The sequence below is a fragment of the Colletotrichum acutatum genome (genome assembly GCF_030867785.1).
Source record: "Colletotrichum acutatum strain CBS 112980 chromosome Unknown BDZ83scaffold_20, whole genome shotgun sequence".
NCBI classification, from domain to species: Eukaryota; Fungi; Ascomycota; class Sordariomycetes; order Glomerellales; family Glomerellaceae; genus Colletotrichum; species Colletotrichum acutatum.
The window spans coordinates 266,328-292,395 of NW_026849014.1; the positions used below are offsets into that span (position 1 = coordinate 266,328).

The window sequence follows — 26,068 nt, forward strand, 5'->3', positions numbered from 1 at the left end:
GAACCCAAAATTTGTCAGCTCAGATCGTTCGGGATTTGTGGTCCTTCGAGAAGACGGCCCTCAATGTCTGTGTTTGGCAATTTTGACGCGAAGCGGGATTTGGAAACACGTCACGCTAGAAGCTCCAGCAACGATCGTCCAGTACCATGGCCCATAGGGCTGAAGCTGCAACTCCTGTATAAAACTTTTCTCTCAGTACGTAAGAGAGTTGTACTTACTGCTAGCTTACTGCTCGGAGTTCCATGGAGATGACGACAGAATCAAGAGGCGAATCATGACTAAGGTAGTTAAGGAATATAAATTCCCGAAGACCCCATGCGCTCCCTTCATAACGTTAACGGAAGAAGAAAACACCGCAAAGTTGTTGCACTTATATGATCACAACATGAGACCTACGAAAACCGTCTTCTTGAATTCTCAAGTTCTCAGTTGCACGACCGCGGGACATGGACTAGATACCGGTTGTCGTTCCCTGCGCGCATACCTTATGAGGACGGTGGTCGAAGACGTCTACGCTGCTTGGTAGACGAGGAATTTTGACTGAAGGACTGGAACGAATCGAATGGCATTAAAATGTTTTCAGCATATAACACCGTCATCAAAGAATCTAACAAGCCAGATAGCCCCCGTCAACATTCCAGTGTGCTGCATTTACTGTGAGCCTACGCCGATCAAGTCATTACCGGTCTTCATCTTACCTCCTGTCACGTATGAGGCATCTTCACTCAAGAGAAAGCAGATGACCTTTGCAATCTCATCAGGTTGGCCCATTCGGCGAAGCAAAGTATCCTTGGAAAGCATGTCCGAGTCGAAGAGCCCCAACGCCTCGCCGTCTCGAAAGATCTTGGTATCGACCGGCCCGCTGATTCCAACCTTCGGTCAGGACTCACAAAGCTCTTGTGGTGTTTGAAGAGTTCACTCACGGCAGTATCGTGTTGATCCGGATGCCATCCTTGGCGTATTCCCCAGCTGCTGATTCGGTCAACCCAATGACACCAAACTTGCTGGTCGCGTACGCAGCACTGTGCGGTAGACCTCTCCGGCCGGACGTGCTTGACACATTGACGATTGCCCCTCCTGGTTTCGGCAATAGCGGTAGTTGGGCTCGCATGCAGTTGAGAACCCCGTTGAGATTGACGCCTATGGTCCTGTCCCAGTCTTCTTGTGCCTGCGAGGCTAGGACGTCAGCATACATTGATCACGACAGATTCGAGCCCTAGAGAGGAGGGGCTGATTCTCACGATTGTCTCGATGATTGTAGATCCGGTCCCACCGGCAACTCCAGCAATATTGGCCGCCCCATCGAGCCTCCCGAACTTGGTGAAAGACTCTTGGATCCAGGATTTCACCTCATGGTCTTGGCGGACGTCGACTTTGGAAGCTAGGACTTTGGCTCCAGCTTTCTCGCCTTTGCTCTGTTGTCAGAAATTGGTTCATCTTCGCGGTTCGACTGAAGTTGCATGATGCAGAGGACCTCACACTCTCTGACGGCCTCATCTAAACCCGCTGCATTCACGTCGCTGACCGCAAGAGCAGCGGCACCTCTCTGCGCCAGTATGATTGCTGTTGATCGACCTATGCCCTAGAACGTTGAATGAATTAGCTATTGCACCAGGAAATCATGACTGAAGTACTAATTGATAACACCGGCTCAGTTCGGGAAGCTTTACCGATGCGGCACCGGTGACGCAGAACACCTTACGCGTGAACATGACGGATCCAAATTTTGCCCAATCGGCGCCTGCACAACGAACTACCCAAGATGAGACACAGAATGGTGATACCCTCTATCTCTACTTTTTTATGTATCGAAAAGCATCTTAAGGGTCGTTATAGTAGCCCTTGTCCAGAGAGCACCCTCGTTGTGTTGGTCGATAATTGTGCCGTATTCAGCCTACCGTCTCACTGCGGACTGATATTCGGCCTAACTTTCGAATGGCGGCCAAGACAGGACATTAATTACACATTTTTGACGTTGAAATTCCATTGTAATTGCATCGCTTCCGACCTTTAAGTAATTTAGATGTTGTAAAAACAGACACACGCCTCTGACCCCACACCGTTGTGTCTCGCAAACTAATTCTTAGAATCACCGCGATTCCAATTACACGGAAACCACTTCTACTTCACTTAAGACCAGCAATCCGAGACTCTCAAAGCATCTTTCGCTACTTCAGTGACAAAAACTTTCTAAGTTCAAAGATGACAAGACCATTGGATGGAAAGGTGGCGTTGGTAACAGGCTCCTCATCTGGCAGTGAGTCCCGCCTCTATGTAGCAGAGTAGCAAAAACACATGTTGACGATCGTTCTGCAGTCGGAAGAGCAATCGCCATCCAGCTTGCATCTCTCGGCGTCAAAATCATTTCGTTTGATCTTCACAACCTGCCCAACTCCAAAGGCTACGAAGAAGACATCGACAAGACGACAGCAGAAGTGATTTCCGCCGCGGGAGGCGAGGCCATCTTCTTCGCCGGAGACATCACTGACACCAAAGTCGTCCAGGATGTATTCAAGAAATCAGTCGAAGTGAGTAACATACCCTCAGTCCTGCCTTTTGTATCCCCTTGAGGTCCCGCCTAACTCAAGTTTGCAGAAATTCGGCCGCCTCGACATCCTCGTCAACTGCGCAGGGTACTGGGCCCCCTTCCACCTCTTCGCAGACGAATCCGACGAGCTATGGGAAAGAATGTCGGCCGTAAACACCCTCGGCACCGCAAAAATGTGCCGTCTCGCCATCCGCCAGTTCCTCCAGCAAGACCTCGACCCCATATGGGGCAGCCGCGGACGCATCGTCAACATCTCATCCTGCGCAGGCGTTGTCGGGTTTCCCGGAGAGGTGGCCTACTCCGCGACAAAGGCTGCGGTCAACCACATGACGAGAGCTGGTGCTCTGGACCACGCCAAGGACTACATCAACATCAACTGCGTAGCGCCGGGCGTCGTGGCCACGGGGCTAGCGAGGGGGAATCTTGAGGATGCTGGGATTCACAAGTTGATGAGGAAGGCTACGCCGTGGCCCAGGCTGGGGACGGCGGGGGATATTGCTGATGTTGTGGTGTTTTTGTGCGGGCCCGAGTCGAAGTGGATGACGGGTCAGGTTCTTGCTGTTGATGGCGGCATGACGATTGGGGTGGCAACCGGTAGTTGAGATTCCTCATTGGTGAACTGTTGGAATAAAACTCACGTAGTTTTAACCTGATGTCGAGATAGCTGGTAAATAATAGTATGGGCGAGTTTCCACGATTCGGTGCTTGTTTTAGTGTGCGCGAGCAAGGATAGACTGGGAAAGTGACGTAAAAAGCGATTTTGAGACACCTCATCCACTTCGCAGGCTTGAATGGACCTTGAAATGAGCCTGGGTAAGTCATAGGTGGATTACCACGCAATTGCTTCGCCTTGTGGCAGTCATAAAGTTCGCTAGAGACATGTTGCGACCGTAAGTTCTATGAATGTGAGATTCATCCATGTCTAAATCTAATCCGGCCTTGTATCTGATCCTCCACGTTACATCTTTGCATTATCACTTCACTCATACCGAACACGATTGACAAGGGTGCCAATCTCAGAAATCTCAATCCTTATATCATCCCCGTCACGGAGCGTGATGGGCGGGTCCCTCATCACACCAATACCAGGACCAGTGCCCGTCATGATAATCGTGCCCTTCTCTAAGGTTGTACCCTGTGACAGGAACGAAATCATCTTTGGGATGGTAAAGATCATTTCCCTTTTCCTCAGGTCAGCAAAAAACTCTAACGCCCGCTCATGTCAGTGCAATGGGTGCTGAAAACTCACTTCGTGTTGGAGTCCTGGACGACCTGGTCGTTGTAGATGGCTTTAATCTGCAGGGAATGGGGGTCTTCCATGGCAGACTTCGCAACTAGCACTGGCCCTATGGGACAAGATCCATCTAGACCTATGTGAAACCTTAGCCCCGAACCTCTGAAGTGAAGGAAAGCTGTTCATGAATGGTATGTCTGCAAACTTTTCACCACTCACCCTTCGAAAAGCTCCACTGGCTGTTCTTGAACTGCTGCTTCCGGGCGCTGACGTCGTTGCTACAGGTATACCCAAGCACGTAATCCACGGCCTCTTCCTCTGGGATATCACGGCCAGACTTTGAGAGAACCAGAGAAAGCTCGGCCTCGTAGTCGCTCGACCCGTCCTGAGAAATCTTGGGGATGTTGATCGTAGATGGGTACGGACCAGTTAATGCCGTCCGAGGCTTGATGAACAAGACCGGAACCTCGGGGATGGGCATGCTGGCCTCCTTGGCGTGGTCGCGGTAGTTGAGGCCCATGCATCGGATGATCGGGACTTGATCGGCGGTGACGGGTGATAGGAGCTAGAGGTCGTTGATAGCCTTGTCAGTAAACATGCAAATCAAGTAATTTCAGATGGTGAGGTGGGGCAGGACTTACATGTTTGATGTGCAAGACATCTTCCGTGACACGTCCATCAAATACATCCCCGACCACGACGTTGGCTCTCACCTTTTGGCCATCCAGTGTCGCTAGTCCCACATCAGGATACTGGCTGGCGTCGATCTGGCCTAGGTGTATCTCATTGTCTTCTTCAGCGACGAAGCGCACCAAGTGTGTCCACGAAGGGCTCATCCTGTATCGTGGCGTTAGAGTAGGTTGTGGGTATGAGGCTTGAAATTGAAGCTGGGAATGCCTACGGAGACCGGTACCCGAATAGAGAGGATGTATGGGGGAAGGAACTGATAGCTGGAAATCGAAATGTGCAAAGTAAGCAGCATATGTCCCATGCCACAACCGATTTCTCGTTGGTTGGGATTAGACCGGTACGTCGGGTTGAGGCAGATTTAGATAGAATCAGTCCGTCCGTCGCACTGCAACCCCAATCGGTTTAGCATTTGACCGAAACTACATGGAGGAATCCCTTCCCGTTGGGTGACTCTTATGTTAAAGATTGAACGGCGCAAATAGAAGTGTACTGCACTCGGACGAGCCGGAGTAGAAATACGTCAGGTCGGCACTAGCCCAGGGGCGGTCACGCCCTGTGCAAAAGAATTTCAAGCAACCTCATCACAACCTTGAAGGAAATCAGTTCCAGAATTCGACGCTGATTGCCAGAAAGGCTTAAATCCATCCTCGATATGACAAGGGGCATCACGCACTCATTATAGCAAGGTAGACATGAAGAAGCTCAGCTCCGGGTCACCCTCTGGAAATCCGGCAAACTCGTCCGAAGCATTGAGACCTGGTATCCCTAACTCGTCGACAGTACCCTCCGCGCCATCATGCTGCCCGTCAACAAACCAGTTGCCCTGAGTAGTTGAAGTGTTACGTGGCGAGATTGGCGTGGGCACATCTTGCCCCTGGTGTCCCGGTACTACGGATGTGAACAAGGAGCTCTGGTCCAGCTCCGGCCCCATCGTGAGGCCAAAGTTCTGCAGTGAACTTATACCGTCAAATGCGGAAGTATGATGCCCGGCGTGTTGATATGATGCGCAACCTAGCATGTGAGTCGCTTCAATCGCCGCTATCTCTGCCTTTTTCTGCGCCAGTCGTTCTTCCAAAGAATCCAGGTTTTGTAAGAGACTCTCTGGCGTTCCCCAAAAGTCGGTGTATTTCTGACATACTGCACGGAGCTCCTTGATCTTCATCTCTGATGCCTCGTTACACGTCGACGGTGCAAACACCTTGCGAAGAACCTGTAATGAGGCAGCGAGCCATACCGTGCTCGCCAAGAACGGGTTCGTCCATTGTATATGTGTTTCTGAAGAGCGGCTGACGATGGAGTGGATGTCATCTGATGCTTCGAGACAGTTCCGGAGACCTTCTGAATTGGATAGCCTCTCCTTTTCATCCTTGGATGAAGATGTCCATCCGAATGAAGGAGGACTGTCTGTTTCTGAGAAGATTGTGCCGAGCAAGATTTCATTAAATGCGAAATGGTGATAGATCATGAATCGTGCCAGTTGTATCATGAGGTAAATTGCATGCTGTGAAGCATTTGAACGTCTCTCAGATGGTAGCTGAGCGCAATCACTGTTCGACGACGAACCCGTGGACTTAAAGTTCAATTGAGCTCCTTGGTAGGTGAGTGATCTCGGTAGTAGCGCGACAGTCTGCTTGAGAGCCCCAATAAGCACAGGAAGTTGTTGCGAATCTTCGGCCGACTGCCTTTTGCGAAACGATCCGTGGAGATACTGTTTGAGAGGCCGAGAATCCGCTCCCGGTGCGGGACTGAGGTCCGAGAGAACGCTGTGCAGATTGCCGCGAGCTAGCACCTGCGCGTTACGCATGATAGAATTGAGAACGATGAACCACGCGACATCGCTGGTATTGCCGGACTTGCTCAGCTTCTTTGCCCGCTCCAACGGAGCAGTATCGAGCGGACAGCTCGGCTGGTACATGTTCTGAAACCACATCACGTCGGGCACCGGGAGGTGATTCTCGTTCATGCCTACGCTGTGGTCGATCGCGGTGGGCAACCTGTGCACCGTTGAGGCGAATATGTCCATCTGCCAGATGGCCCACCAGCTGCGGCGCCTCTCCTCCATCGCCGACCATTGAGCCACGCCAGAGGTCCCCGGCTGAGGTCTGGCCTGCGTGATGCTGTCGACTAGGTGGAGGCGCTGCTCGTAGGCGATCCTGACGCAGTTGCCGAGCATTCGCCATGCACGGCCGCGGACGCCTCTTGTGAGCTCATAGAAGGTGCATAATATGAGAGCTTGAAGAATGCAGAGTGGCGGGGGCTTGTCGTCGTATTCTTCGATTGCCTCGTTGACGAAACCCATTGCCGACTTGTGTAGTTGCTCGTGACTCGGGCCACTATAGGCTTCCGACGTTGTCGAAGATCCTGCGTCGGGAGCTGCAGCGAAACGGGCTGAGAAGGAGAACATTGACGCTAGTAGCGCCTTGAGGTGAAGGGCATTCTTGATTCCCTGGACCTTTTCTCCGAATGAAGGTTGGTGAAAGAGAGAGAAAGCAGTCATGTTGTCGAAATAGGCGTCGGTTCTGAAGTAGATGTTAGTTATCAGGCGTGGGCCGCCCTTTTCAATTAGTGTAAAGCTTGATCCTCTCACAATGTTTGCAATGATGCAATTGACAAGTCTAGCGACTCGCAGACTTGCTGCAACGTATTTTGAGCTCCGGCAAGTTGCAAGAAGAAGCCGCGATGGTTTGGCGAAGGGACACTCGAAGGGGGCGTCAAGTTCACATCGTGAGATGGATGGACAAGGGCGGACAAGCTGATGGCGCGAACGAAGCGCGTATCGGAAATGTATGAAGAGTCCGAGTGAAGACTGGCCAAGTCATCGTGGTCTGTAAGCCCCGTAGAAAGGAAGTCAAGGAGCTGTGGTTCAACAGCGGGTAGTGATCTCGAGCAGACTTCCGGTCTCACGGAGGGGGCGTCGTCCTCCGCCTCGACATGCGGTACTTCGTCAACATGAGCGAGATCGCTGCTTAGTCGCCGCCGCTTACGATGTCGCGAGCCTTTGAAGCTTTGCTGTCAGCCAGGCGCAGACATGGAAGCCAAGTTTACAATGCTAGTACGGTACCTGTCTTTGGACCTGGTTTCAGTCGCGTTGATGGGTAATCGCAAGCTTGGGAATTCCTTTCGCAGAGTGTACAGCATGGCAGAAGACGATCACTGGTATTGTTAGACTGTACGCGTACATACAGCTCAGCGCTGGAAGAGAGTCAAAGCTAAGTATGAGATGACCCACCATTTTGCTTTCCTCCTGAGTTTCCAATCAGGTGAAGTGTTAGCCAATTGTGGTATTAAGAACTTGGGTAAAGAGATAGACGATCTCTTACCTCTTGCATGATTTGCAAGCAAGATCCGATATCTCGCCCTCTTGAGCGACGCCTTCTTGAGAACGACTCGGAGATGGCACTCCCGTGTGTTTATCAACATCAGACATCATGTTTCAGTAGGTCACTGGCGGACAAGCAACTGTGTAGAAAGCCAAGATCGTGTGCATTCAACCAGTCTGGAAGGGGGTCGCAGGGGACGCGATCTTGTTTGGTGCTTTTGCGGCACCTATGGTGGGTCAGGCAGTTTCACAAACACCCACCCCAATGAGTGCTGCAAAATGACGTGGAAAGCTCCGCTGTCACTCATACCGGCTGGGGCCCGCGGCTGGGCCGGGTTGCGGGGAATAAGACCCCATAGTTGTCCGGATCCTGGCCCCAAAGCCAAGCCCGTTCTAGCATCTGGCACCTTGCAAATCCGGGGAAAGCTGCCAGACATTGGGGGGGCAGCTCAACGGTCAAGGGCCAAGGACCATTCCTAATTTCACGCTATAACGAATAAGAATATGGCAAGACATGTTGGTTGGTAGATGAGAAACGCGGGGTTCCCGTAGGAGCCGGTTCCCCGCCCCCGGACTGATTCTCTCACAGTATGTACCCCGCCGGACAAATTTCGTTCAGGAACACATTGCCTTTGATAGATGGAGATTCGTCCGGGTCCAATCAGTGTAAGAGCATTGCTAACGTGGACGCAAAGGTCAACTTCACGACTGTTGGTTGCGGATGGGATGTAGGGTAGTATGGAAGGGCGTGTACAAAAGCAATGTAGGATACTCACTTAGTTGCGGAAGTAACTTAACAGACACATTGGAAATTGATTGCGATGTGGCAACTTGCATTTATAACTCTCATTCTTGGCGTCTTGCTGCATAAGACTTTGCAGATAGGGAAGCGAGACCCTCGTATGCCACCTGGGCCACCTACACTACCAATTTTCGGAAACTCTCATCAGATTCCTGTAACAGGGCTTTACAAGCAGTGAGTCAACGTATCTCCGAATTGAACTAGGCATTGTAACTTCTCGGGATGGGCAAGCTGAGCACATCCAACGTTCCTAGGTTGCGCGAATGGGCACTTCAATACGGGTCCATCTTCTCCTTGAAGGTTGGACCATCCTCCATCATTGTCCTGTGTGACCGTGAGGCCATCCATAAGCTTCTCGTAGAGAAAGGCAGTGTTTACTCTGATAGACCTCCTAGCTTTGTGGGAAGATTACTTACCCACGGTGACCACCTCGCTCTCGAGCAGATGGATACCACGTGGCGGTCTAAACGCAAGGTGATTTCGCACAACTTTTCTCCAAGGAGGCTTGACGAGCAACACTTTCGAGTTCAAGAGGCAGAGTAAGCTACCAACGGCCGCCATATTATCTTTTCCAAGTTGTTCTTTCATGATTGCTAACATGTTTGGGAAAGGGCCACTGTCTTGATGACTCGCCTTCTAGACAAACCTGAGGGTTTCTTTAACGAGATCCGAAGATACACTGCCTCAGTGGTAACGTCCATCACATACGGGCTTAGAGCACCCGATATGAACTCTTTCTGGGGACATGTAAGTCATCCTGGCTAATACAACGACGATTCTTACTGCCCTTTTTCGTTGTGAGGTTGAGCTGATATCCCAAACTAGGGAGTCTACGATGTAATGGCAAAGGTACGATCAAGTTTACGTGGCACACAGGCAAGCTTTACTAGTACTGACGTAAATCATCAAAGTGGACAGCATCGATGGAACCTGGAGCCGCACCTCCAGTAGACGTCTTCACCTTCCTACGCTACATCCCCTCTTCAATGGCCTTCTGGAAACGCCGCGCAATCGACGCCGGCAAGACAATGGATGCGATCTGGTCCAAAGCGCGTCGACTCGTCGATGAGCGTCGCACGCGCGGAGAGAGACGGAACTGCATCATTGACGGCCTGCTTGACGAGTACGAAGAGAAGGGTTGGCCCGAACAGATCAGCCAGCATGCCTTTACCAACCTTATGGGGGAGATTATCGAGGGCGGCGCCGACACCACTGCCGCGCAACTTTTGACTCTGATTCTCGCTTTTGCGCTGCATCCCGAGGTTCAGAGGAAAGCGCAGGCTGAGATTGATGAGGCTTGTGGGAGTGACCGGTCTCCTCGCTGGGATGACTTTGCGAAGCTACCTTATGTGAACTGCATCGTTAAGGAGGGTATGCGCTGGCGTCCGGTGTGAGTCTTCTCCCTGCTTTGTCGTTTCGCTGGGAGTATTTGTAGAAATAACACATGCGGGAACATCTAGTGCTGTCACTGCTCTACCGCACAAAGTTCGCCAAGGTTCGTTCATGACGCCGGACGCTTTTCCTTCCAAGCGAGTACGATACTGATGAAAACGGGCCCACAGACGATGAATACAACGGCATGCTAATCCCCAAAGACTCAACAATCTTCATTCCGACTTGGGCCCTCCACCACACCGAAGAAAACTACCCCGACGCAGAGCGATTCGACCCGGACAGGTACCTGAAGCACCCCAAGCTAGCCAACGACTACGCCGGTAGCCCGGAGTGGGAGAACAGAGACCACTACAACTACGGCGCCGGCCGTCGCATCTGTCCCGGCATCCACCTCGCGGAGCGCAACATGTGGCGCATCGCCTCCAAGCTTCTTTGGGCTTTCGAGTTTGCTGAGCCTGTGGACCCTGTCTCGGGCAAGGTCGTGCCTTTGGACCCGCATGCGTATAATCCTGGAATTTTGCAGGCGCCTTTGGAGTTTAATGTTCGGATTACCCCGAGGAGTCGGGCTCATGTTGAAACGATCCGGCGGGAGTTCAAGGAGGCTGAGGCTTTGTTGGCTCAGTATGACTGAGCTGGTCATAAGAGACTCGAAATGACACTGTGTCTACTAGACTTGGCAGAGGACGCGGAAAGTAATCATAGTGTACAGGAACGTCAAATTTGAACTGCCATTCTTACATATTGTCACCACTTAATCTAGATGATCGTTTCTCTTCACTACTGTACTTCGAGTCATATCAGCGCTATTCCGCTGCCCTGCATCTCGCTCGTCTTTAGATGACGTATCAGTGAGTATAAAAACGTAGAATGTGATCGTGTAAGAATGAAATGAGACTCAACAGTTACAAGGATCACCTTCATCGACTGTCTGCGGCCAGCAATGGCCATAATGCTCGTTAAATGGGACCTCTTGTGATCGCCGTGAGAACTGAGTAGCAATTTCCGGCCCCTGGTTCTGATCCTCGGTCATCACTTTCGCTCCCCTATCAGACTATATTCCTTGGGGAATACGCTTTGAGAAGGAAGTAGACAGCCAAGATATAGTAAGGTAGAAATTTGCAAGTAGCCAAATCAGAGGCAGCACATGTCGTACGCCTTGAAGAATCCACTTAGCCGAAATCAGTTCACAATACGATGACCACAAGATGATGTCCGTCAGGAACCTCCTCGAGGAAGATTTAGGGTCTTCTCGTGGGACTCTAGAATACGGCGAGTGATGTATGAATAGGTCTGAAGTGTCTAACTCAAATATGTCTATGGCACTAAAACACCATCAATCATTGAGACGGAGCAGGATGGTCTTCATCACGAGCAGAAGCTTCTGAACGCACGTATCCAAATCCTCAGATACCTCACTCTGCCTCCACGCCACAAAGCGATCCGGCCGAACGAGAACAACACCCGACTCCTCGACCCCTCGAACGCGCTCCCATTCGTAGTAAACGTCCTCCCAGTCCTGGCGGAAACCAATGGACTGAACTCTGATCTCGCAACCCAGCTTCGCCGAAACCGCAGCAGCCGCTTCGCGCCAAAGACTTCCGCCGGGACCGGTGAAGATGGTAAAGCCACCCTTACCAGCCAGGTCAATAGTCGAAATAGGCTCCTTCGGCACCGCCCTATTTAACCAGACATGAGGGAGTCGGCGGCCAGGATACGTACCAGGTCCATAATACGCAACAAGATCCTCAGCTTCCTGCGAAGAAGGCGCATACGGCCCATCTTCACCCCCAGCATAGATCGCCGGCCCAGAATAGAGCTGATTCATCTCAATGCCAAGCCCATGGAACTCGTGCGCCGTTCGGCCAATAGCCTCGCGGAACGCGCGGCGCTTCTCCTGCCCCTCTCTCGTCGTATGCAAGAGCTGCGCAAAGACCGCAGCGCGTTCTTCCGCCGTATTCTCCAACATGCCCAGAGACTGCCACACGGCGTAGTGGTCGCGGAAGGCTTCGTTGGCGCGGGCCACGATCCCGAGACCGACGGGCTGCCGCTCGACGCTGTAGGTGTCGAGGAGGGCGGTGCCGGCGCAGCCCTTTTCGACGTGGGCGATTTTCCAGGCTAGGTTGAAGGCGTCTTGGATGCAGGTGTTTGAGCCGAGGCCGTTCATTGGAGGGTGGCGGTGGACTGCGTCGCCGAGGCAGAATCTGGTTTCTCGTTAGCTTTGTGCCATGGCGATGGATGTGTGAAGATGAAAGGTGGGCTGGGTGCTTGCTTACATGTTCCCATCTGAGTATCTCTCGGCAACAATATCGTTGACGAACCATTTTGAGACAGAGAGAACCTCGACTTCGGTATCGTCACCGATGAATTCTTTAATCCGCTGTTTGTACGCCGCTTCAGTGACCTCAGATGACGCATCGAAGTCCTTAGTCGGGAACAGGATGAACATCCACTCGAACCACGGCTTCACCATCCTCGCGATGCCCATCCAGCCGAAGCTGGGATGGTCTACCCCGGGCTGCATCAACCAGTGCAAGTTGCCCTTCCGGTGGTCCATCAGATGAGAGAGGTCGGCTTTGACCAGAACGTTGATGGCCAGGCCGCCGCCAGGTTTTGCGACCAGGGGTAGTTGGAGTGTCTTTGCAACAAGACTTCGAGCGCCGTCTGCGCCAAAGATGTATTTTGTCCGGATGGAATAGTGGGTTTTGGAGACCATGTCCCAGACCTTGGCTAGGTACCTCCCTTCGGGCGAGGATTCCTTACTCCAGGTTACGAGCTTGATGTTGAACCTCACGACGAAGCCGTGGTGTGCTGCGTATCGAACCAAGATTGGTTCTAATGCGGTTTGGGGTATGTCGACGGGGTTGCAGGGACTCGCGAGTTCGTAGTCACCCTAATATAAGGTGAGCTTCTGATGGTCTTTTTCCGGTAAGAATAAGAAGCGTGAATTGAGGGATAGTTACCTTTCTTCTGGGGTCGCTCCCCCATGAAGGGATACGCGCAAACTCCTCACCCGCCATGCTGTAACACCAACGCGTGTGTTGCATGCAGTGACCTTGCGTCGCAATCGCTTGAACTTCTCTATCCAACCCTATATCTCGGAGACACTCTGATGAAATGTTAGACTTCTGTATGTATATTGGAGAGAAGTAGCCGCATATCGGCTGAAGCTAGAACACACCTAGAGCTGCCATGTTTGTGATATGAGCCCGCGGGGTATCTGCGGTCGAGGGACTTGCGCTAATCATGATTCCCTTGAGTCCTAGGTCAAGATACAAATCAGCCTTGAGCTAACTCCATCAACAAATAAGCGCTCAGAACGAACCATACGATGCGAGGAAACATGCCAGTGAAGCCCCGGCGGGGCCTGCGCCGATGATGAGCATGTCAGTCTCGAGAACTGCGGTATCACCGCTGCCCTCATAAGATTGAGTATCTGCCTTTGGAGGCACCGGCGGCGGCGGATCACGACTCTCACCGGCCGGTGTTGATGCGATAGTTTCCGGCATCGTCATTTCAAAAGACCAAAAACGATGTTCAATTGTGAGTGATGTTTTCGCCTCTGTGAACAGCGACTATGTAAGTCGCGATAGCCAAAATATGACACAGGGATTCCCGCCTAAGAGATGTTTTCACGAACGGATGACAACGATCGAATTCCGTCATATACGAAAGAAGAACTTGATGGCTTATCTCGCAGCATCAAAGCGTCGTAAATCCGAATGGAACGATGCATGGTGAGTATCTCCGTTCCGCGGACAGATGCGACGGGCTATTATTCTGTGACTGCATTGTGTTGCGTCGGGGTAATTTTCTCCAAGACAGAGAGAGCCGGGCACGGTCTTTGACGACGCTGCTCCGGTCTACCTCGGATAGACACTGCGACAGTACAAACTTTTTTTATCAGAAAGCATGATAAAACTCGAACAGCTTGGACTTATATCCAAAATGCGAAGTTGTCAAGTGTTTCTTTGCTTCAAAGTGCCTTTTATGTGAATATCCGATTAGGTACAGGCTGTACACGCCGTCAGAGACCCAAACAAGCTCCAACTACAACAGCAAAGATGACCGCTCCCACCCGCAAAATCAACCTTGTCCGAATAGCACACATTAACTACACCTACCAAAATCTCGAACGAGCCGAAGCCTTCTTCCGAGACTTTGGCTTCGTAGAGGCCTCTCGCGAGGGCACCCGCATATACTACCGGGGCTACGGCCCGGAACCCTTCGTCCTCTGCGCCGAAGCCGGTGCCAAAGACGGCTTTGGCGGCGCGGCCTTTGTCGTAGAGTCCGAGGAGGATCTCATGTATGCTTTCAAGACGCTCCCCGGGGCTTCTGAGCCGTATGAGTTGAGCAAGACTCCTGGCGGGGGCCGGTGCGTCACGTTCGAGGGTGGTGTTGATAAGTTTCCCTTTCACCTGGTTTTCGGGCAGGTGATGCGGGAGAAGGCGACGGTCTTCCCGGAGCGAGACTTTAATTTCGTATGTATACACATGTTCCTGTTGTCATTCTTATCTTGTGATGGCGGAGCCATCTGGATGTCTGACTACAATGGCAGCCGACTGAGAAGCATAGAGAGGCGGGCACATTTCAGCGGTTTGATAAAGGTAAGTCGATTTATGAATCTTTGTTCCTTGAGCAAAACTTACTTAACTATAGGCCCGGCACCTGTGCACAAACTGGGACACTTTGGCGCATGCGTGACGGATTTCCAGAAAACATACGACTTCTTCACGACTCGATTCAACTTCATCCCCAGCGACGTGAGTCAAACACACTTCATCATTTTGCCCCTTCTGTCTCATCTCGAGACCGAAGAAAAGTAACTCATGAGAGAGTAGCTTGTACACGACGAAACCGGACGTAATGTCACAGTCTTCCTACGACTCGATCGCGGCGACGAACTGGTAGACCACCACTCCTTTTTCTTCTTTGAGGGCCCCAAATTCCACGTCCACCACGCCTCGTTTGAGACCCACGACTCGGATCTGCAGTTCCTCGGGCATGACTGGCTTCGTGAGCGGGGCTACGAAAATTGCTGGGGCGTTGGGCGGCATGTTATGGGAAGTCAAATATTTGACTATTGGTGAGTTTCCTTCCTTTTTGTCTTTTCCAACTGTTCATTTGAATAATTTCGGCACACTGGGTGGGGGTTAATTCCATCCGACTTACATGAGCCTTTTCTAGGTTCGATCCTAGTAAGTTCATCTTTGAGCACTACGTCGACGGCGATCAAATGAATAGTTCACACCCGCCGAACCATTCCAAGGCGTCTCCTGATAGCCTTCATATCTGGGGTGAGTTTCCCCTCCCACGGATGACTCTCAATGATTTAGGTCTGACTGAACGATTCTACCGCAGGGCCTGACCTCCCGGAGGGCTTCTTACTCTAAGACTTCTTGGATCAGCAAAGATTTGGACAGTAGAATGGAACGCTTAGAAGACAATTCCTTCGGTAGAGTGCACTTTTATTTAGACATAAGAGTTGCCGTGAAGTTCAATACACGGTCTTTACTAGAATACGTCTTCCTCAAACACTATAAACCCCGGTTTCATGGTATTGCGTAACCAGACACTTGGCCCAAAGTAGGTAGGCTTGATACACTGGAGTCATAGGCGAAGCTAAGCTCTCAGTTGGAAACACTTTGAAGAACGTATAATTGCCTACATATCTGTCATCGTGCTAGCTAGCTCAAGACAGCTTCTCAAGTGACAAGAGCATGTAACCAGGAAAAGTATTCCCGTAACATTCTTCATCGCGAGCGCCCGGGATCCTACTCGGCTGTAATTACGGCAAGGCTACTCAGTACCTCACCCCAAATGTTCCGTCCGGCTGGCTGCACGTTTCCCAGCGCATCGGACGGACTGATTTGGTGACTTAGTACACTGTTGGAGATAATCATGCCGAACCGCGGGGTAAACCCAAGACAGCAACAACTCCAAGAGCTTTCCCCCGCACTCATTGAGTGTTGAAATCTACCGCCCGAATGGGTAGCCGATGTGAAAATCTGAGAATGTGAGGCTTTAATATGTGAAGCAGGCCATGGTCTACATGGCAGGGTCTATCTCGAGGCAGAGAGGCTCCCGTCGACGTTAAACCCCATCTAACTTACACTTGAAACCTTTGAGCCGGAATGTCGTGCCCGTTGTTCTTCGTAGTTGCCCGTGTCGTCGGGTCAGACGGCTCCCTGGAAAAGGTACGAAACCTCAAACCTATCGAGTTGGACTCTCAAAGCCTCCAAAGCACTCTCATGCACCTACCTTGCATACAGCTAACCCCCTTAGTGGAAAGAAAGACTCATTGCCCTTTGCGCCGTCTCCGCAACTGAACCCCTAGGAAACAGCTACTACTGGGGCCACGACCTCTCCGCCTCCTCGCCAGACACCCTCTGGGGCCTTGAAGGGTACACACACCCGATGGGCTTCTTCCTCGGTCACACCTCGACCGACGTCTTCAAGCGCGAGATGCGCCTTGCAGACGAGCAGAAGCTGCTAAAGACCGTTCAGGGCATCGGCAGCCCGGACTACGATCTGCATCACTATGATTTGGCTGGCGGTTGGTTGAAGCGGGATGACGACCCCGGGCGAGATTCACGCGATAGCGCGGTTGCTGTTGTGCACTTTTGGGCAGCGGAGGAGGGGAGCAGGGAGGATGTTGTGAAGGGCTTGGAGGGGTTTGCGAAAGCGCAGAGGGAGAGGGTAATTGGGGAGGGGGAGTTGCAGAGTTGTGCTGTTTTGAGGGAGGTTATGGATAGGAGTTTGGTGACGTTGTGGCTACGGTACGTGAATTCTTTGCGAACGACACATCCAGAGAGCATTGGTTCCTGGACGGAGGTGGTATCGCTTCTCTTCTCGCTTCCTCCCTATCATACGACGCCGGGATATATGTTGCAAATGGCTAACACCTACCTTTCTTCTCGACGAAAATAGTGCAAAGACGAAGGAGCACCTCAGGTCTCAGTTGGAAACGAAAGAGTACAAAGCCCTGCTCGCGACTCTGCAGCCGTTGACTGTCCGGACGGAGACGCACCTGTCGCAAGTCTTCAACGGACATATTGATCAGCCACCAACAGGGACTAGAGTGTGAAAAGGGTCAAGTCGTCTTGAGTCACGAACTATGGTCAATCATCAACTCCTTGTTATAGAGTATCTGGGAAACATGGCAACCTCAAAGTTGAGGTACTAGAGTTGTCAATAATAAACATTATGGGGTATCAATTATGTTTCATTGTCTTAGCTCAAATGTCGCGCTCTCATGAACTTGGCTTCGGCTGGGGCTTGGCATAAGTCGCAGGATGCCCGTGCTTCTTGCCGTAATTCCTAATCTGTCGCAACATGTCGGGCAAGATAAAGATCCAAACCAAGGATGAGAGGCAGATGCCCAGCGTGTCGACAACCCAGTTGTTGCGCAGGGAACCGCCGAGACCGCTCCACCTCATCAAGCTGCCCAGCCACGCCACCGTGACAAAGTAATCCCCGCGCTCGAGTCCCTTGATGGCGGCCCTGGCAACCTCGTCGGGCGACTGGACGGGGTCGAGCTCCTCGAGCTGGTGCGTGATCTGGGGCTTGGTCAAGTTCTCCTTCTCCAGGCCGGGGCTCGTGATGGTCCCGGGGAAGACGACGTGGACCTTGACGTTTTGCGGGTAGAGCTCGACTTCCTGCGAGAGGGTGTCGGCCAGGCCGCGAATGGCCCACTTGGAGCCGGCGTAGGGGGCGTAACCCGCGACGGTGAAGAAGGCGACGACGCTGGTGGTCATGATGAGGTGTCGCGGCTCGGCCTCAACGGGGGCCTCGGGGGCGAGCCAGACGCGGAGGATGGCGTGGGCCATCTCGGCGGTGCCATAGAAGTTGACGTCCATGTTCCTGCGGGTCTCGGAGAAGGGCACTTCGGTGAAGAAGCCGGTGGAGGCCATGCCGGCGATGCACCAGACAACGTCCGGGCTGCGGCCACCATTCCAGGCGGAGGCCTCGGCGAGAAGGGGCGTGGCGTAGTCTTCCTTTGTGATGTCGGCGGTGATGTAGGTGAAACGCTGGGTGGACGGGTTCTTGGCGGCGGCCTTGCACTCGGCGAGGAGCTCTTGAAGGCGGGCGGCGTTACGGGCGATGAGGATGAGATTCGCGCCCTTTGCAGCGAGTTGGAGGGCGACGCTGCGGCCCATGCCCTCGGAGGCGCCGGTCAAGAGGACAGTCTGGGGAAGAGTGCGGGTGAGTATGCGTGTGTGAATACAAGGGGGCAATACAAGGAATTGAGCTTACCTTGCCATCTACGGGCATGTGATTCTTCCAGTTGAACAGACCCATTGCAGATGCGAGAATAGCTGCTGCGAGGGCGGGCAGGGCGATCCAGAGAGCTTGCGACGTGTATTCCATGCCTCTCGAGTTGGGAGAGAAGATGATACAGCGCAATTGAAAAGGGGGAGAGAGAGGGGGCCGTCGTGGTTGTGATGCGGCTTTGTCGGCGATGAGCTGCTCGAGACACGCGAGGCGTCGTGGGAGGAGTAGCTTTCGTACCTTGGGTGAGTTATTCGTAGACACGGTCCAGTAAGGTGCCTGGGTGCGCACAACCATTAGGACCCAGGACCCTGTCGTTCCTGGTGGGGTAAATTGTACCTTCAAGTGGCTGCTGACGGCGCTTGTCTAGATGAAATGGTAATATGACAGGTTGATCAGCTTGGGTTAGTCCTGATGAGTTCAATCTCGATTTACCTACTGCGTATAGCAGTGCTGGCATTTTCGAAAGCCTATTGGTTTCTATATACTGTTCATTTCTGCCGCGCAACAAGGTGCCCAGGTCCAACGGCTCTGTAGGTATCAACTTGAACTCGGAATATTGACCCAGTTTGCGCCGCTTAGAAAGTACCGAGTTTGTAACTGTGAAGTAGTCTTAGATCCTTCATATCTCGACTAATCAGCTTGAGACTAACCTCTTTTTGCTCTGGGAAAGTGACGTATCTCAGAGATCCGAACTAAGATATCTTTTCCAACTTTTCAATTGAAGAGAGCAAATGATGTGCTGGACATGCCAATAATTGAGTGAGTGACATGTTGCTGACTTGCATCGATTTGACCGTGGACGACCGAGTGTGGACCCCACCGTTAGGTTGAGGCTCAAGACCAATGAGAACCATCCCTGTCAATCCATCTCCACTAAAAAGTTCTGCGTTTGACGGACGCAAGAACATTTTTCGTAGTCGTCAAAGTGCGGCAAGAGATCACGCCCCATCCAACGCCCGACTCTCACCACCGAATTCGACTTTCGTCCAACCCTTCCACCCTACAGTTGGACCCCAGATCTGTGCGGTCAAATCAGTCGCTCACTATGGCGAAGAAGAGAAAGGCCTCTGGCCAAAATGAGCGCACCGGCCCCAAGGACTTCGACCCCGCCGATGCCCGTCTGGGCCCCATCACCAGCTACGAAGATGTCGCCGATTCAGAAGACGAATACTTCCTGAACCGCGACAAGATCATGTTCGACGAGGGTCCCAAGTCCAAAAGGAGGAGGAAAGCCGACGAGGAGGACAAATTCCTGGAACACTCGGACGAGGAAATCCTGGATCTCGATGACGGCGACGATTCCGACGAGGAGACCAAGAAGCCCGCCCGGAAATCCAAGAAGGGTAAGGCTGCTGCCGCCGAGGAGGAGGAGGAGGGTGAGGAAGGGGGCGAAGGCGCGGAGGACGAGAACGATCCGAACTGGTGGGGTTCCTCGAAGAAGGAGTACTACAATGCCGACCAAATCGAGACCGAGGCCGATGCGCTCGAGGAGGAGGCCGAGGCCAAGCGCCTGCAGCAGAAGAAGTTGGCCAAGATGTCCGAGGAGGATTTCCTCTTCGACGAGGGCGAATGGCTGGCAGCCGCCGAGGAGGATGAAGAGGACCAGGACGTTGTCACAGAGGTTCTCAAGGACGTTGAGATCACTGACGACATGGGTCCCGAACAGCGCACAAAGATCCTCCAGAGCAGATACCCCGAGTTTGAGCACCTGGTGAACGAGTTCCAGACCCTGCAACCGCAATTGGCCATCCTGCAGAAAGACGCCCACGGCAAGTCGAGTCAATCGCTCGAGGCCGTGAAGTACTGGATCCTCGGCTGCTACGTCGCCGCACTAGCAAGTTACTTCGCTATCCTCACATCACCGGCACGCGACGGGTCAACAGCCCAAAAGACGCTCGACCCCGCCGAACTCCGCGACCACGACGTCATGGAGACGCTGCTAGAGTGTCGCGACGCGTGGCAACAGGTCAAGAACGCCGCGCTGGTACGGCCCGACGACTCCATGGAGGTCTCCTCCGCCGAGGAAGATATCAGCGCCGTGGCCGCCGGCGACGCAGACGAAGACGCCTTCGCCGCGGCGAGGGAGGAGATCAGGAGACAGCGGAGACTTGAGAAGGCGGCCAAGTCCAAGAACAAGCAGGCGCAGAAGAAGGCCGCCGCCATCGAGGAGTCGCTCGCCGATCTCAACGACCTGCTCAAGCAGTCCAAGAAGAGCAGCAAGAAGACCAAGAAGGCTGCCAAGGCTACGGAGGAGGGCGATAACTCCGACTTTGGCGAGGAGGAGGTCCTCGACGCCCGGACGGCCGCAGACAAGGCTGCCCGCAAGAAGAGTCTGCGCTTCTACACCTCGCAAATCGTCCAAAAGGCCAACAAGCGCGCCGACGCCGGCGCCGCGGCTGGTGGCGACGCGGATATCCCCTACCGCGAGCGTCTCCGCGACCGCCAGGCCCGCCTCAACCGCGAAGCCGAGTCCCGCGGCCAGAAGTTTGGTGCCGACCTCGGCGACGGCGACAGCGACGACGACAACGAGGGCAAGACGGCGGCGGCGCTGCGCGAGGAAGGAGACGACGAGTACTACGACATGGTGGCCGCCTCCTCCAAGAAGAAGAAGGCTGACAAGGCGGCCTACAGCGCGGCGCTGGCGGCGGCCAGCAAGGCGGACCGCATTGTGGAGCAGGAGATTGTCGGGGAGGACGGCAAGCGCAAGATCACGTACGCGATCGAAAAGAACAAGGGCCTGACGCCGAAGCGCAAGAAGGAGAACCGCAACCCGCGCGTCAAGAAGAGGATGAAGTACGAGGAGAAGCAGAAGAAGTTGAGGAGCATGAAGGCCGTGTACAAGGGAGGCGAGCCCAAGGGCGGCTACGGTGGTGAGATGTCTGGTATTACGACAGGCATTGTCAGAGCGAGAAAATTGTAGAGTTACGTTGTCGTCGGTGCTCTCACGTAATACAATTGGATTTCCAAAGTTTTCAAAATCGAAGCGCTTGTCTCACGATGTGCTGTGATGTACACAGAGTACCTATTTGCATCGATATGTGGTCGGGAGTGGTTCAATGTGAGGGAGGGAGACTAGCTAGCACTGTAAGTAAGATTGGTTTGTTAGCTGGGGTAAATTGCAGGGTCCCAAAGCTCGAGAAAGCTAGCCCCACCAAATTCCATTCCATCTGGCCAGAACAGCTTCGACATCCAAGCTCCAGCTTCCAACTACACATCTACAATTGCCAACCAAAGGCAGGCGCAAGACCAGCGCAAAGGCCTCACGAACGTCCAAAATCAACAGAGAGAACATTCGCCAGCGAAGAAACCTCAATGAATCCGACGACCCACCGATAACGAACTCACCCACCCGCCCCATCCGAAACCATAGTCCAAGAGCCCAGCACCACCCAAAATGGCGACCCCCGACCTCTCAACCCTCACCTCCTCCGCCCAAGTCTTCTCCTCAACCTACACCCTCCCGCAGATCCGCGGCATTCACAGAGCCCTTCATGTTGAAATCGACGAAAAGGCGAGCCGCCTGCGCACCCAGGTCGGCAGCTCCTACCGCGACCTCCTCGGCACCGCCGACACAATCGTCCAGATGCGCAAGGACAACGACGCTGTGCAGAACGTACTCGGCGGCATGGGCGGTCGCTGCGGCCGTGGCGTCGTCGGAAAGAAGGTGACGGGCCTGGGCGGGTTCGAGAAGAGCGCGAGGGAGCTGGGCGGCAGCGGCGGGGCTATCGGCGTGGTTGCCAGGGCGAGGCTGCTCGAGGCCTGCGGGCTCGTCGTTGGACGCGTGCTCCGGGGCTCTGGGGCCGCTGGTGTTGGGAGCCAGGATTGGAGTAAGGGTGATAGGGTTGTGCTTGCCAGCAAGGTGCTGGTACTCAGTCGGCTTCTGGTGAAGAGCCTAGAGGCGGAGAAGGGGGCGCTGCGTCTTGAAGGCGACGTCGGACACACGGTCGAGACCGCGAAGAAGAGCCTGGGTGGACTGAGGAGGAGACTTTTGCGAAATATCGAAACCCTGCTGGAGCGGACGGGCGAGTCCGTCAAGCAGCAGGACGTCCTCAAGGCGCTCTGCGCGTACAGCCTGGCCACCAGCTCCGGCGCACGCGACGTCGTCAACCACTTCCTGCGCGTTCGCGGCGCCGCCATGGCCCTGGCCTTCGACGTCGAAGACAACAAGGAGCGGCAGAGGAGCACGGCGGACGTGCTCAAGAGCCTGACGCTGTACACCAAGACGCTGCTCGACGTGCAGGCCCTCGTGCCGTTCAAGCTGTCCGACGCGCTGTCGAACCTCAAAACGAGCCCCTTGCTGGCGGACGCGACGCTCAAGACGCTCGAGTGCCTGCGCCTCGACGTCTACGAGCGGTGGTGCGGCGAGGAGATCCAGTTTTTCACGCCCTTTGTGCGGCACGACGACCTCGACGGCCCGCAGGCGCGCGACATGCTCTTCAGCTGGGCGAAGCGTGGCGGGGAGGTCCTCGTCGACGGGCTCAGGAAGACGATGGAGCGCATGACGGAGTTCAAGGCCATCACGGAGCTGCGGACGAGCGTGCTGCAGCTCTGGATCCGCGAGGGCGGCAAGGCGCGCGGGTTCGATCCCTCGGAGATGCTCGACGAGCTGCGCGTCGCCGTCAACGGGCACATGCTCCGCGTCGTCGAGACCAAAGTCAACAAGCTGCACCTCGTTGGGTCCGAGGTGTCGGCGACGCTGGACTCGTGGCAGGACGGCGTGACGGACGAAGGGGTCGATTTGTGGAACGTGCGCGGGTTCGATATCGACCTGATCCACGGCGCGGACCATTTCCTTCAGGAGCTCGTCGCGCGGCTGCACGGCCGCAACGACGCCGTGTCCAAGGCCGTCAGCGGGTTCCAGTCATGGCGGCACATCATTGACGAGGTGGGCGAGGTGGTGGAGCAGCTCAAGCGGCAGCGGTGGGACAACGACATTGACGAGATTGAGGACGAGGAGACGATCGAGGCGAGACAGCAGCTTCTCAGCAGAGAGGACCCGCGGACGCTGCACGAGAAGCTCGACGCGACGCTGGTCAAGGCCTTTGCGGACTTGGACGGGAAGCTCGCGGCTCTCTGGCGGTCTAGGGAGGGTGCGCAGAATAGCGGTAGGGTGGCCATGTACCTCCTCCGCATCCTGCGCGACGTGCGTGAGGGTCTGCCGAAGCTGGACGCTGTCAAGCGGTTCGGGCTGGAGGTCGTCCCGTCGCTGCACGAACGGCTTGCTACCACCGTAGCCGCGCAGCCATTAGAAACATTCAAGGGCAGGGCGCTCACGCAAAAGACTGTTGTTGGGCGGCCGCTGTGGGAGGGGAGTCCCGAGCTGCCTACGCAGCCTTCGCCTAGGGTGTTCCAGTTCCTGCGGGACGTGTCGACGGAGATGGGCGATGCGGGTATGGATCTCTGGAGCGCGGTGGCCGTGGGCGTGATCAAGCGGCATCTCGGGACGCGGCTGGGCGAGATGTGGCTTGGGGCCTTGGAGGCGTACCTCGCGGAGGATGTCACCAAGGGCGCCTCTGATGCGCAGCCGGATGATGCTGTCAAGAACTCGAAAGAAGATAAAAGCGAAGACAAGGAGGTCGAGGGGTCTGATACAGAGAAGCAGGAAGACACCAAGGACGAGGAAAAGTCAGAAGATTCAAACGCAGAAGACAAAGAAGAGAAGGAGAAAGAAGCATCAAAACAGGAACCAGAGACCGCCGAATCTGCAGCAAAGGCACCGGCAAAGGTGGACGATGGCCTCGCCCAGCAGCGCCGCGATCTCCTCATCCAATGGCTCTACGACGTGTCCTTCCTCCGCTGCTACCTCGATGCACCCGCGGCAAGCCAAAACAACAACCTCGCGAGCCTGGAGGACAAGATCTTCAAACACACTGGCTTGGACGGCGACGGGGCGCGCCAGCGGATAGACAAGTCGTCGCAGGAGTACCACAAGAAGACGAGCCTGCTTTTTGGTCTCTTGTGAAGTTGAGAAGTTGTATATAGATACCCCACGAATAGATCATGGATGAAATTCCATCATATGTCGAGTCTGAAAGTGGTCCATGACGTGGTGAAGAATGTGTACTATATCTTTCTCTCTTCGGACGATCTATACATCTGGTGACATTCACCGCACCTAGAGCTCTATACCATCCCCCTTACAACTTATGCCTCTTCTCACCACTCGCAATCTTCCTAAACTCCTCCTGCGGAATCCCCCTCATAAACCTCTCCAACCCAGCAAACACCTCCTGCGAATTCTGCTTATCCATCGCATCCATATCCGGCCGTCTAATCAGCGCCTTAATCCCCGTCAAACTATCCCCAATCAAATGCTCCCCCAACCTCTCATCAACCTCTTTCAGGACCAACTCTCTGAATTTCGCATCCTCCCCCTTCCCCGTCTCAAACACCTTATTCACAAACCCGGTATGCAGCAGCTCCTCCGCCGAAATCCGCTTACTCATAATCAGCGCCTCGTTGGCCTTGGAGATGCCCAGCCTCTGCACCAGCGCGCGGGAGGCGCCGCCTTCGGCTACGAGACCCAGAGACGAGAAGGGGGTGAGGAGGAAGGTGGAGGGCGTGGCGTAGATGAAGTCTGCAAAGGAGACGAGGGCGGCGGAGAGGCCTATGACGGGCCCGTTGAGGCCGACGACGAGGATTTTGGGGTGGGTGTAGAAGGCTTGGGTGATGTTTAGGTTGAAGGCGACGAAGGATTGCAGCCAGTGTTTGTGGGCTTCTGGGCCTGAGGGAGACGCGCGGGCGATGCTTACGTCGGCGCCGCTGTGGTTGATTCAGTCAGTATTCATTCAGATCATTCTTTGTTGGGCGGGCTTGTGATTTCATCTTCTCATCCAGTTGATGCGCTGGGCTTGGAGGTATGAATGGGCTGTTTGAACAGCGTGAGTTGCTCGTGAGAGTTTGTTGGGGGGGTCGCAGCCGCGGTATGAGATTAAGCCGAGGTCCAATTCACCATGGCTTGACAAAAGGTGCAAGCACCGCAGTAAAGAATGATGTGAGAGACTCACGCAGAAAAGTAGCGTCCCTTGGCCGTGAGGACGGTGACGAAAACCTCGTCGTGCAGGGCAATCTCGCGGAGCTTCTGGGCGAGGTCGTAGTACTGCGGCTGCGCGAGGGCGTTGAGCTTGCGGTCGTTGTCGATTGTGAGCAGCGCGACGCGGCCGCGGTACTCGAGGGAGATGACGGAGTCCTCGGGGCTTGCCATTGTGATGTGATGCGACGTGTCTGTGTAGGGAGCTGAGATTGTATGGCTTATATGTGTCCTTTTCTTTGAAGCAATTGGAGCTGGTCCTATCTTTGTGAGTATGGACTTGAAGTGATGAGATATTGTTGAAGGTGTCACTTGAGAATCGTAATCCAGGATAGGTGAGCTAGGGGGGTGGCAGGTTGTCGGGTTTATCAAACGTCGAGTTGGCCACTGGGCCAGGGTGGGAAGGTCCTGGCTACCTTACCCCGGACCCCACACTGCACCGAGATGCCTCGGCAGGTCGGGGTGGCATTGCGGGGTGCTAGCGCTCATGGTCCATTGCACCCAACATCAACACATCGATAATTCATTACACAGCTCTCACCAGATTTACATCTCAGTTTCGATTGTCATAGTCTTTGTCGTATAATTCAAATTTTTAGACTCCGGGCCCTATGCAGCGTAGCGTTTTGTGATTATACGCCCATCTACTTTTGAAAGTATCGCGTACGTAAGGTATGTATGTGTATCGTCATGAGCGTCAGCAGCAGCAGACACTCATCGTCTTTGTAAATATTCCCTGGCCTGCCGCCTCCGGGAACCTCAAAGGTGAGGAATAATCC

General features: G+C 53.9%; 12 protein-coding genes across 12 annotated transcripts; 6 read left to right on the top strand and 6 right to left on the bottom strand.

The window, feature by feature from the left end:
* Positions 1 to 445: 445 nt before the first annotated feature.
* BDZ83DRAFT_768717 (uncharacterized protein) lies at positions 446 to 1,712 on the bottom strand (the record flags this gene model as incomplete). Its single annotated transcript, XM_060515316.1, has 5 exons — positions 446 to 862; positions 924 to 1,168; positions 1,242 to 1,413; positions 1,482 to 1,582; positions 1,671 to 1,712. 5 exons carry the CDS (start codon positions 1,710 to 1,712, stop codon positions 652 to 654), a joined length of 771 nt encoding a protein of 256 aa, XP_060368065.1. The 3' UTR covers positions 446 to 651.
* A 597-nt stretch (positions 1,713 to 2,309) lies between these two features.
* BDZ83DRAFT_571262 (uncharacterized protein) lies at positions 2,310 to 3,150 on the top strand (the record flags this gene model as incomplete). The annotated part of the gene is made up of 2 exons (XM_060504390.1): positions 2,310 to 2,528; positions 2,596 to 3,150. Coding segments are annotated over 2 exons (774 nt in total), but the record flags the coding sequence as incomplete, so codon positions are not given.
* A 274-nt stretch (positions 3,151 to 3,424) lies between these two features.
* On the bottom strand, positions 3,425 to 4,618 carry BDZ83DRAFT_739101 (uncharacterized protein; the record flags this gene model as incomplete). Its single annotated transcript, XM_060513035.1, has 4 exons — positions 3,425 to 3,729; positions 3,798 to 3,918; positions 4,002 to 4,347; positions 4,424 to 4,618. 4 exons carry the CDS (start codon positions 4,616 to 4,618, stop codon positions 3,528 to 3,530), a joined length of 864 nt encoding a protein of 287 aa, XP_060368067.1. The 3' UTR covers positions 3,425 to 3,527.
* A 530-nt stretch (positions 4,619 to 5,148) lies between these two features.
* On the bottom strand, positions 5,149 to 7,301 carry BDZ83DRAFT_693741 (fungal-specific transcription factor domain-containing protein; the record flags this gene model as incomplete). The annotated part of the gene is made up of 2 exons (XM_060511337.1): positions 7,060 to 7,301; positions 5,149 to 6,991 (listed from the first exon to the last, which is right to left on the bottom strand). The coding sequence occupies exon 2, from the start codon at positions 6,967 to 6,969 to the stop codon at positions 5,149 to 5,151; it is 1,821 nt and encodes a 606-aa protein (XP_060368068.1). The 5' UTR covers positions 6,970 to 6,991; positions 7,060 to 7,301.
* A 1,514-nt stretch (positions 7,302 to 8,815) lies between these two features.
* BDZ83DRAFT_649122 (putative cytochrome P450 oxidoreductase) lies at positions 8,816 to 10,619 on the top strand (the record flags this gene model as incomplete). The annotated part of the gene is made up of 6 exons (XM_060510243.1): positions 8,816 to 9,132; positions 9,205 to 9,340; positions 9,419 to 9,442; positions 9,505 to 9,983; positions 10,054 to 10,088; positions 10,156 to 10,619. 6 exons carry the CDS (start codon positions 8,816 to 8,818, stop codon positions 10,617 to 10,619), a joined length of 1,455 nt encoding a protein of 484 aa, XP_060368069.1.
* A 702-nt stretch (positions 10,620 to 11,321) lies between these two features.
* Positions 11,322 to 13,371, bottom strand: BDZ83DRAFT_717396 (FAD binding domain-containing protein; the record flags this gene model as incomplete). Its single annotated transcript, XM_060511944.1, has 5 exons — positions 11,322 to 12,189; positions 12,262 to 12,878; positions 12,949 to 13,094; positions 13,167 to 13,247; positions 13,311 to 13,371. The coding sequence occupies 5 exons, from the start codon at positions 13,369 to 13,371 to the stop codon at positions 11,322 to 11,324; spliced, it is 1,773 nt and encodes a 590-aa protein (XP_060368070.1).
* A 678-nt stretch (positions 13,372 to 14,049) lies between these two features.
* Positions 14,050 to 15,378, top strand: BDZ83DRAFT_717397 (Glyoxalase/Bleomycin resistance protein/Dihydroxybiphenyl dioxygenase; the record flags this gene model as incomplete). Its single annotated transcript, XM_060511945.1, has 6 exons — positions 14,050 to 14,466; positions 14,544 to 14,592; positions 14,645 to 14,748; positions 14,827 to 15,071; positions 15,173 to 15,282; positions 15,347 to 15,378. 6 exons carry the CDS (start codon positions 14,050 to 14,052, stop codon positions 15,376 to 15,378), a joined length of 957 nt encoding a protein of 318 aa, XP_060368071.1.
* Positions 15,379 to 15,657: 279 nt separating this feature from the next.
* Positions 15,658 to 17,072, top strand: BDZ83DRAFT_693742 (uncharacterized protein; the record flags this gene model as incomplete). Its single annotated transcript, XM_060511338.1, has 3 exons — positions 15,658 to 16,182; positions 16,271 to 16,701; positions 16,940 to 17,072. The coding sequence occupies exons 1-3, from the start codon at positions 16,120 to 16,122 to the stop codon at positions 17,070 to 17,072; spliced, it is 627 nt and encodes a 208-aa protein (XP_060368072.1). The 5' UTR covers positions 15,658 to 16,119.
* Positions 17,073 to 17,103: 31 nt separating this feature from the next.
* BDZ83DRAFT_610902 (short-chain dehydrogenase) lies at positions 17,104 to 18,264 on the bottom strand. The gene has a single exon (XM_060507622.1). It carries the CDS (start codon positions 18,142 to 18,144, stop codon positions 17,239 to 17,241), a length of 906 nt encoding a protein of 301 aa, XP_060368073.1. The 5' UTR covers positions 18,145 to 18,264; the 3' UTR covers positions 17,104 to 17,238.
* Positions 18,265 to 18,906: 642 nt separating this feature from the next.
* BDZ83DRAFT_170470 (Sas10/Utp3 family protein) lies at positions 18,907 to 21,463 on the top strand. The gene is made up of 2 exons (XM_060501466.1): positions 18,907 to 20,267; positions 20,349 to 21,463. Exons 1-2 carry the CDS (start codon positions 19,305 to 19,307, stop codon positions 21,177 to 21,179), a joined length of 1,794 nt encoding a protein of 597 aa, XP_060368074.1. The 5' UTR covers positions 18,907 to 19,304; the 3' UTR covers positions 21,180 to 21,463.
* A 190-nt stretch (positions 21,464 to 21,653) lies between these two features.
* On the top strand, positions 21,654 to 24,221 carry BDZ83DRAFT_571528 (uncharacterized protein; the record flags this gene model as incomplete). Its single annotated transcript, XM_060504418.1, has 2 exons — positions 21,654 to 23,834; positions 23,886 to 24,221. The coding sequence occupies 2 exons, from the start codon at positions 21,654 to 21,656 to the stop codon at positions 24,219 to 24,221; spliced, it is 2,517 nt and encodes an 838-aa protein (XP_060368075.1).
* Positions 24,222 to 24,308: 87 nt separating this feature from the next.
* On the bottom strand, positions 24,309 to 25,835 carry BDZ83DRAFT_170437 (enoyl-CoA hydratase/isomerase). The gene is made up of 2 exons (XM_060501465.1): positions 25,267 to 25,835; positions 24,309 to 25,021 (listed from the first exon to the last, which is right to left on the bottom strand). The coding sequence occupies exons 1-2, from the start codon at positions 25,461 to 25,463 to the stop codon at positions 24,397 to 24,399; spliced, it is 822 nt and encodes a 273-aa protein (XP_060368076.1). The 5' UTR covers positions 25,464 to 25,835; the 3' UTR covers positions 24,309 to 24,396.
* Positions 25,836 to 26,068: the final 233 nt, after the last annotated feature.

Coding starts and splice junctions, on each gene's coding strand:
- BDZ83DRAFT_610902 (XM_060507622.1), bottom strand. CDS start 18,144: ATGGGCCGCAGCGTCGCCCTCCAACTCGCTGCAAAGGGCGCGAATCTC.
- BDZ83DRAFT_170470 (XM_060501466.1), top strand. CDS start 19,305: ATGGCGAAGAAGAGAAAGGCCTCTGGCCAAAATGAGCGCACCGGCCCC. Junction 20,268..20,348: donor GGCCCGACGACTCCATGGAG/GTCTCCTCCGCC, acceptor GCGAGGGAGGAG/ATCAGGAGACAGCGGAGACT.
- BDZ83DRAFT_170437 (XM_060501465.1), bottom strand. CDS start 25,463: ATGGCAAGCCCCGAGGACTCCGTCATCTCCCTCGAGTACCGCGGCCGC. Junction 25,022..25,266: donor AAGGGACGCTACTTTTCTGC/GTGAGTCTCTCA, acceptor AATCAACCACAG/CGGCGCCGACGTAAGCATCG.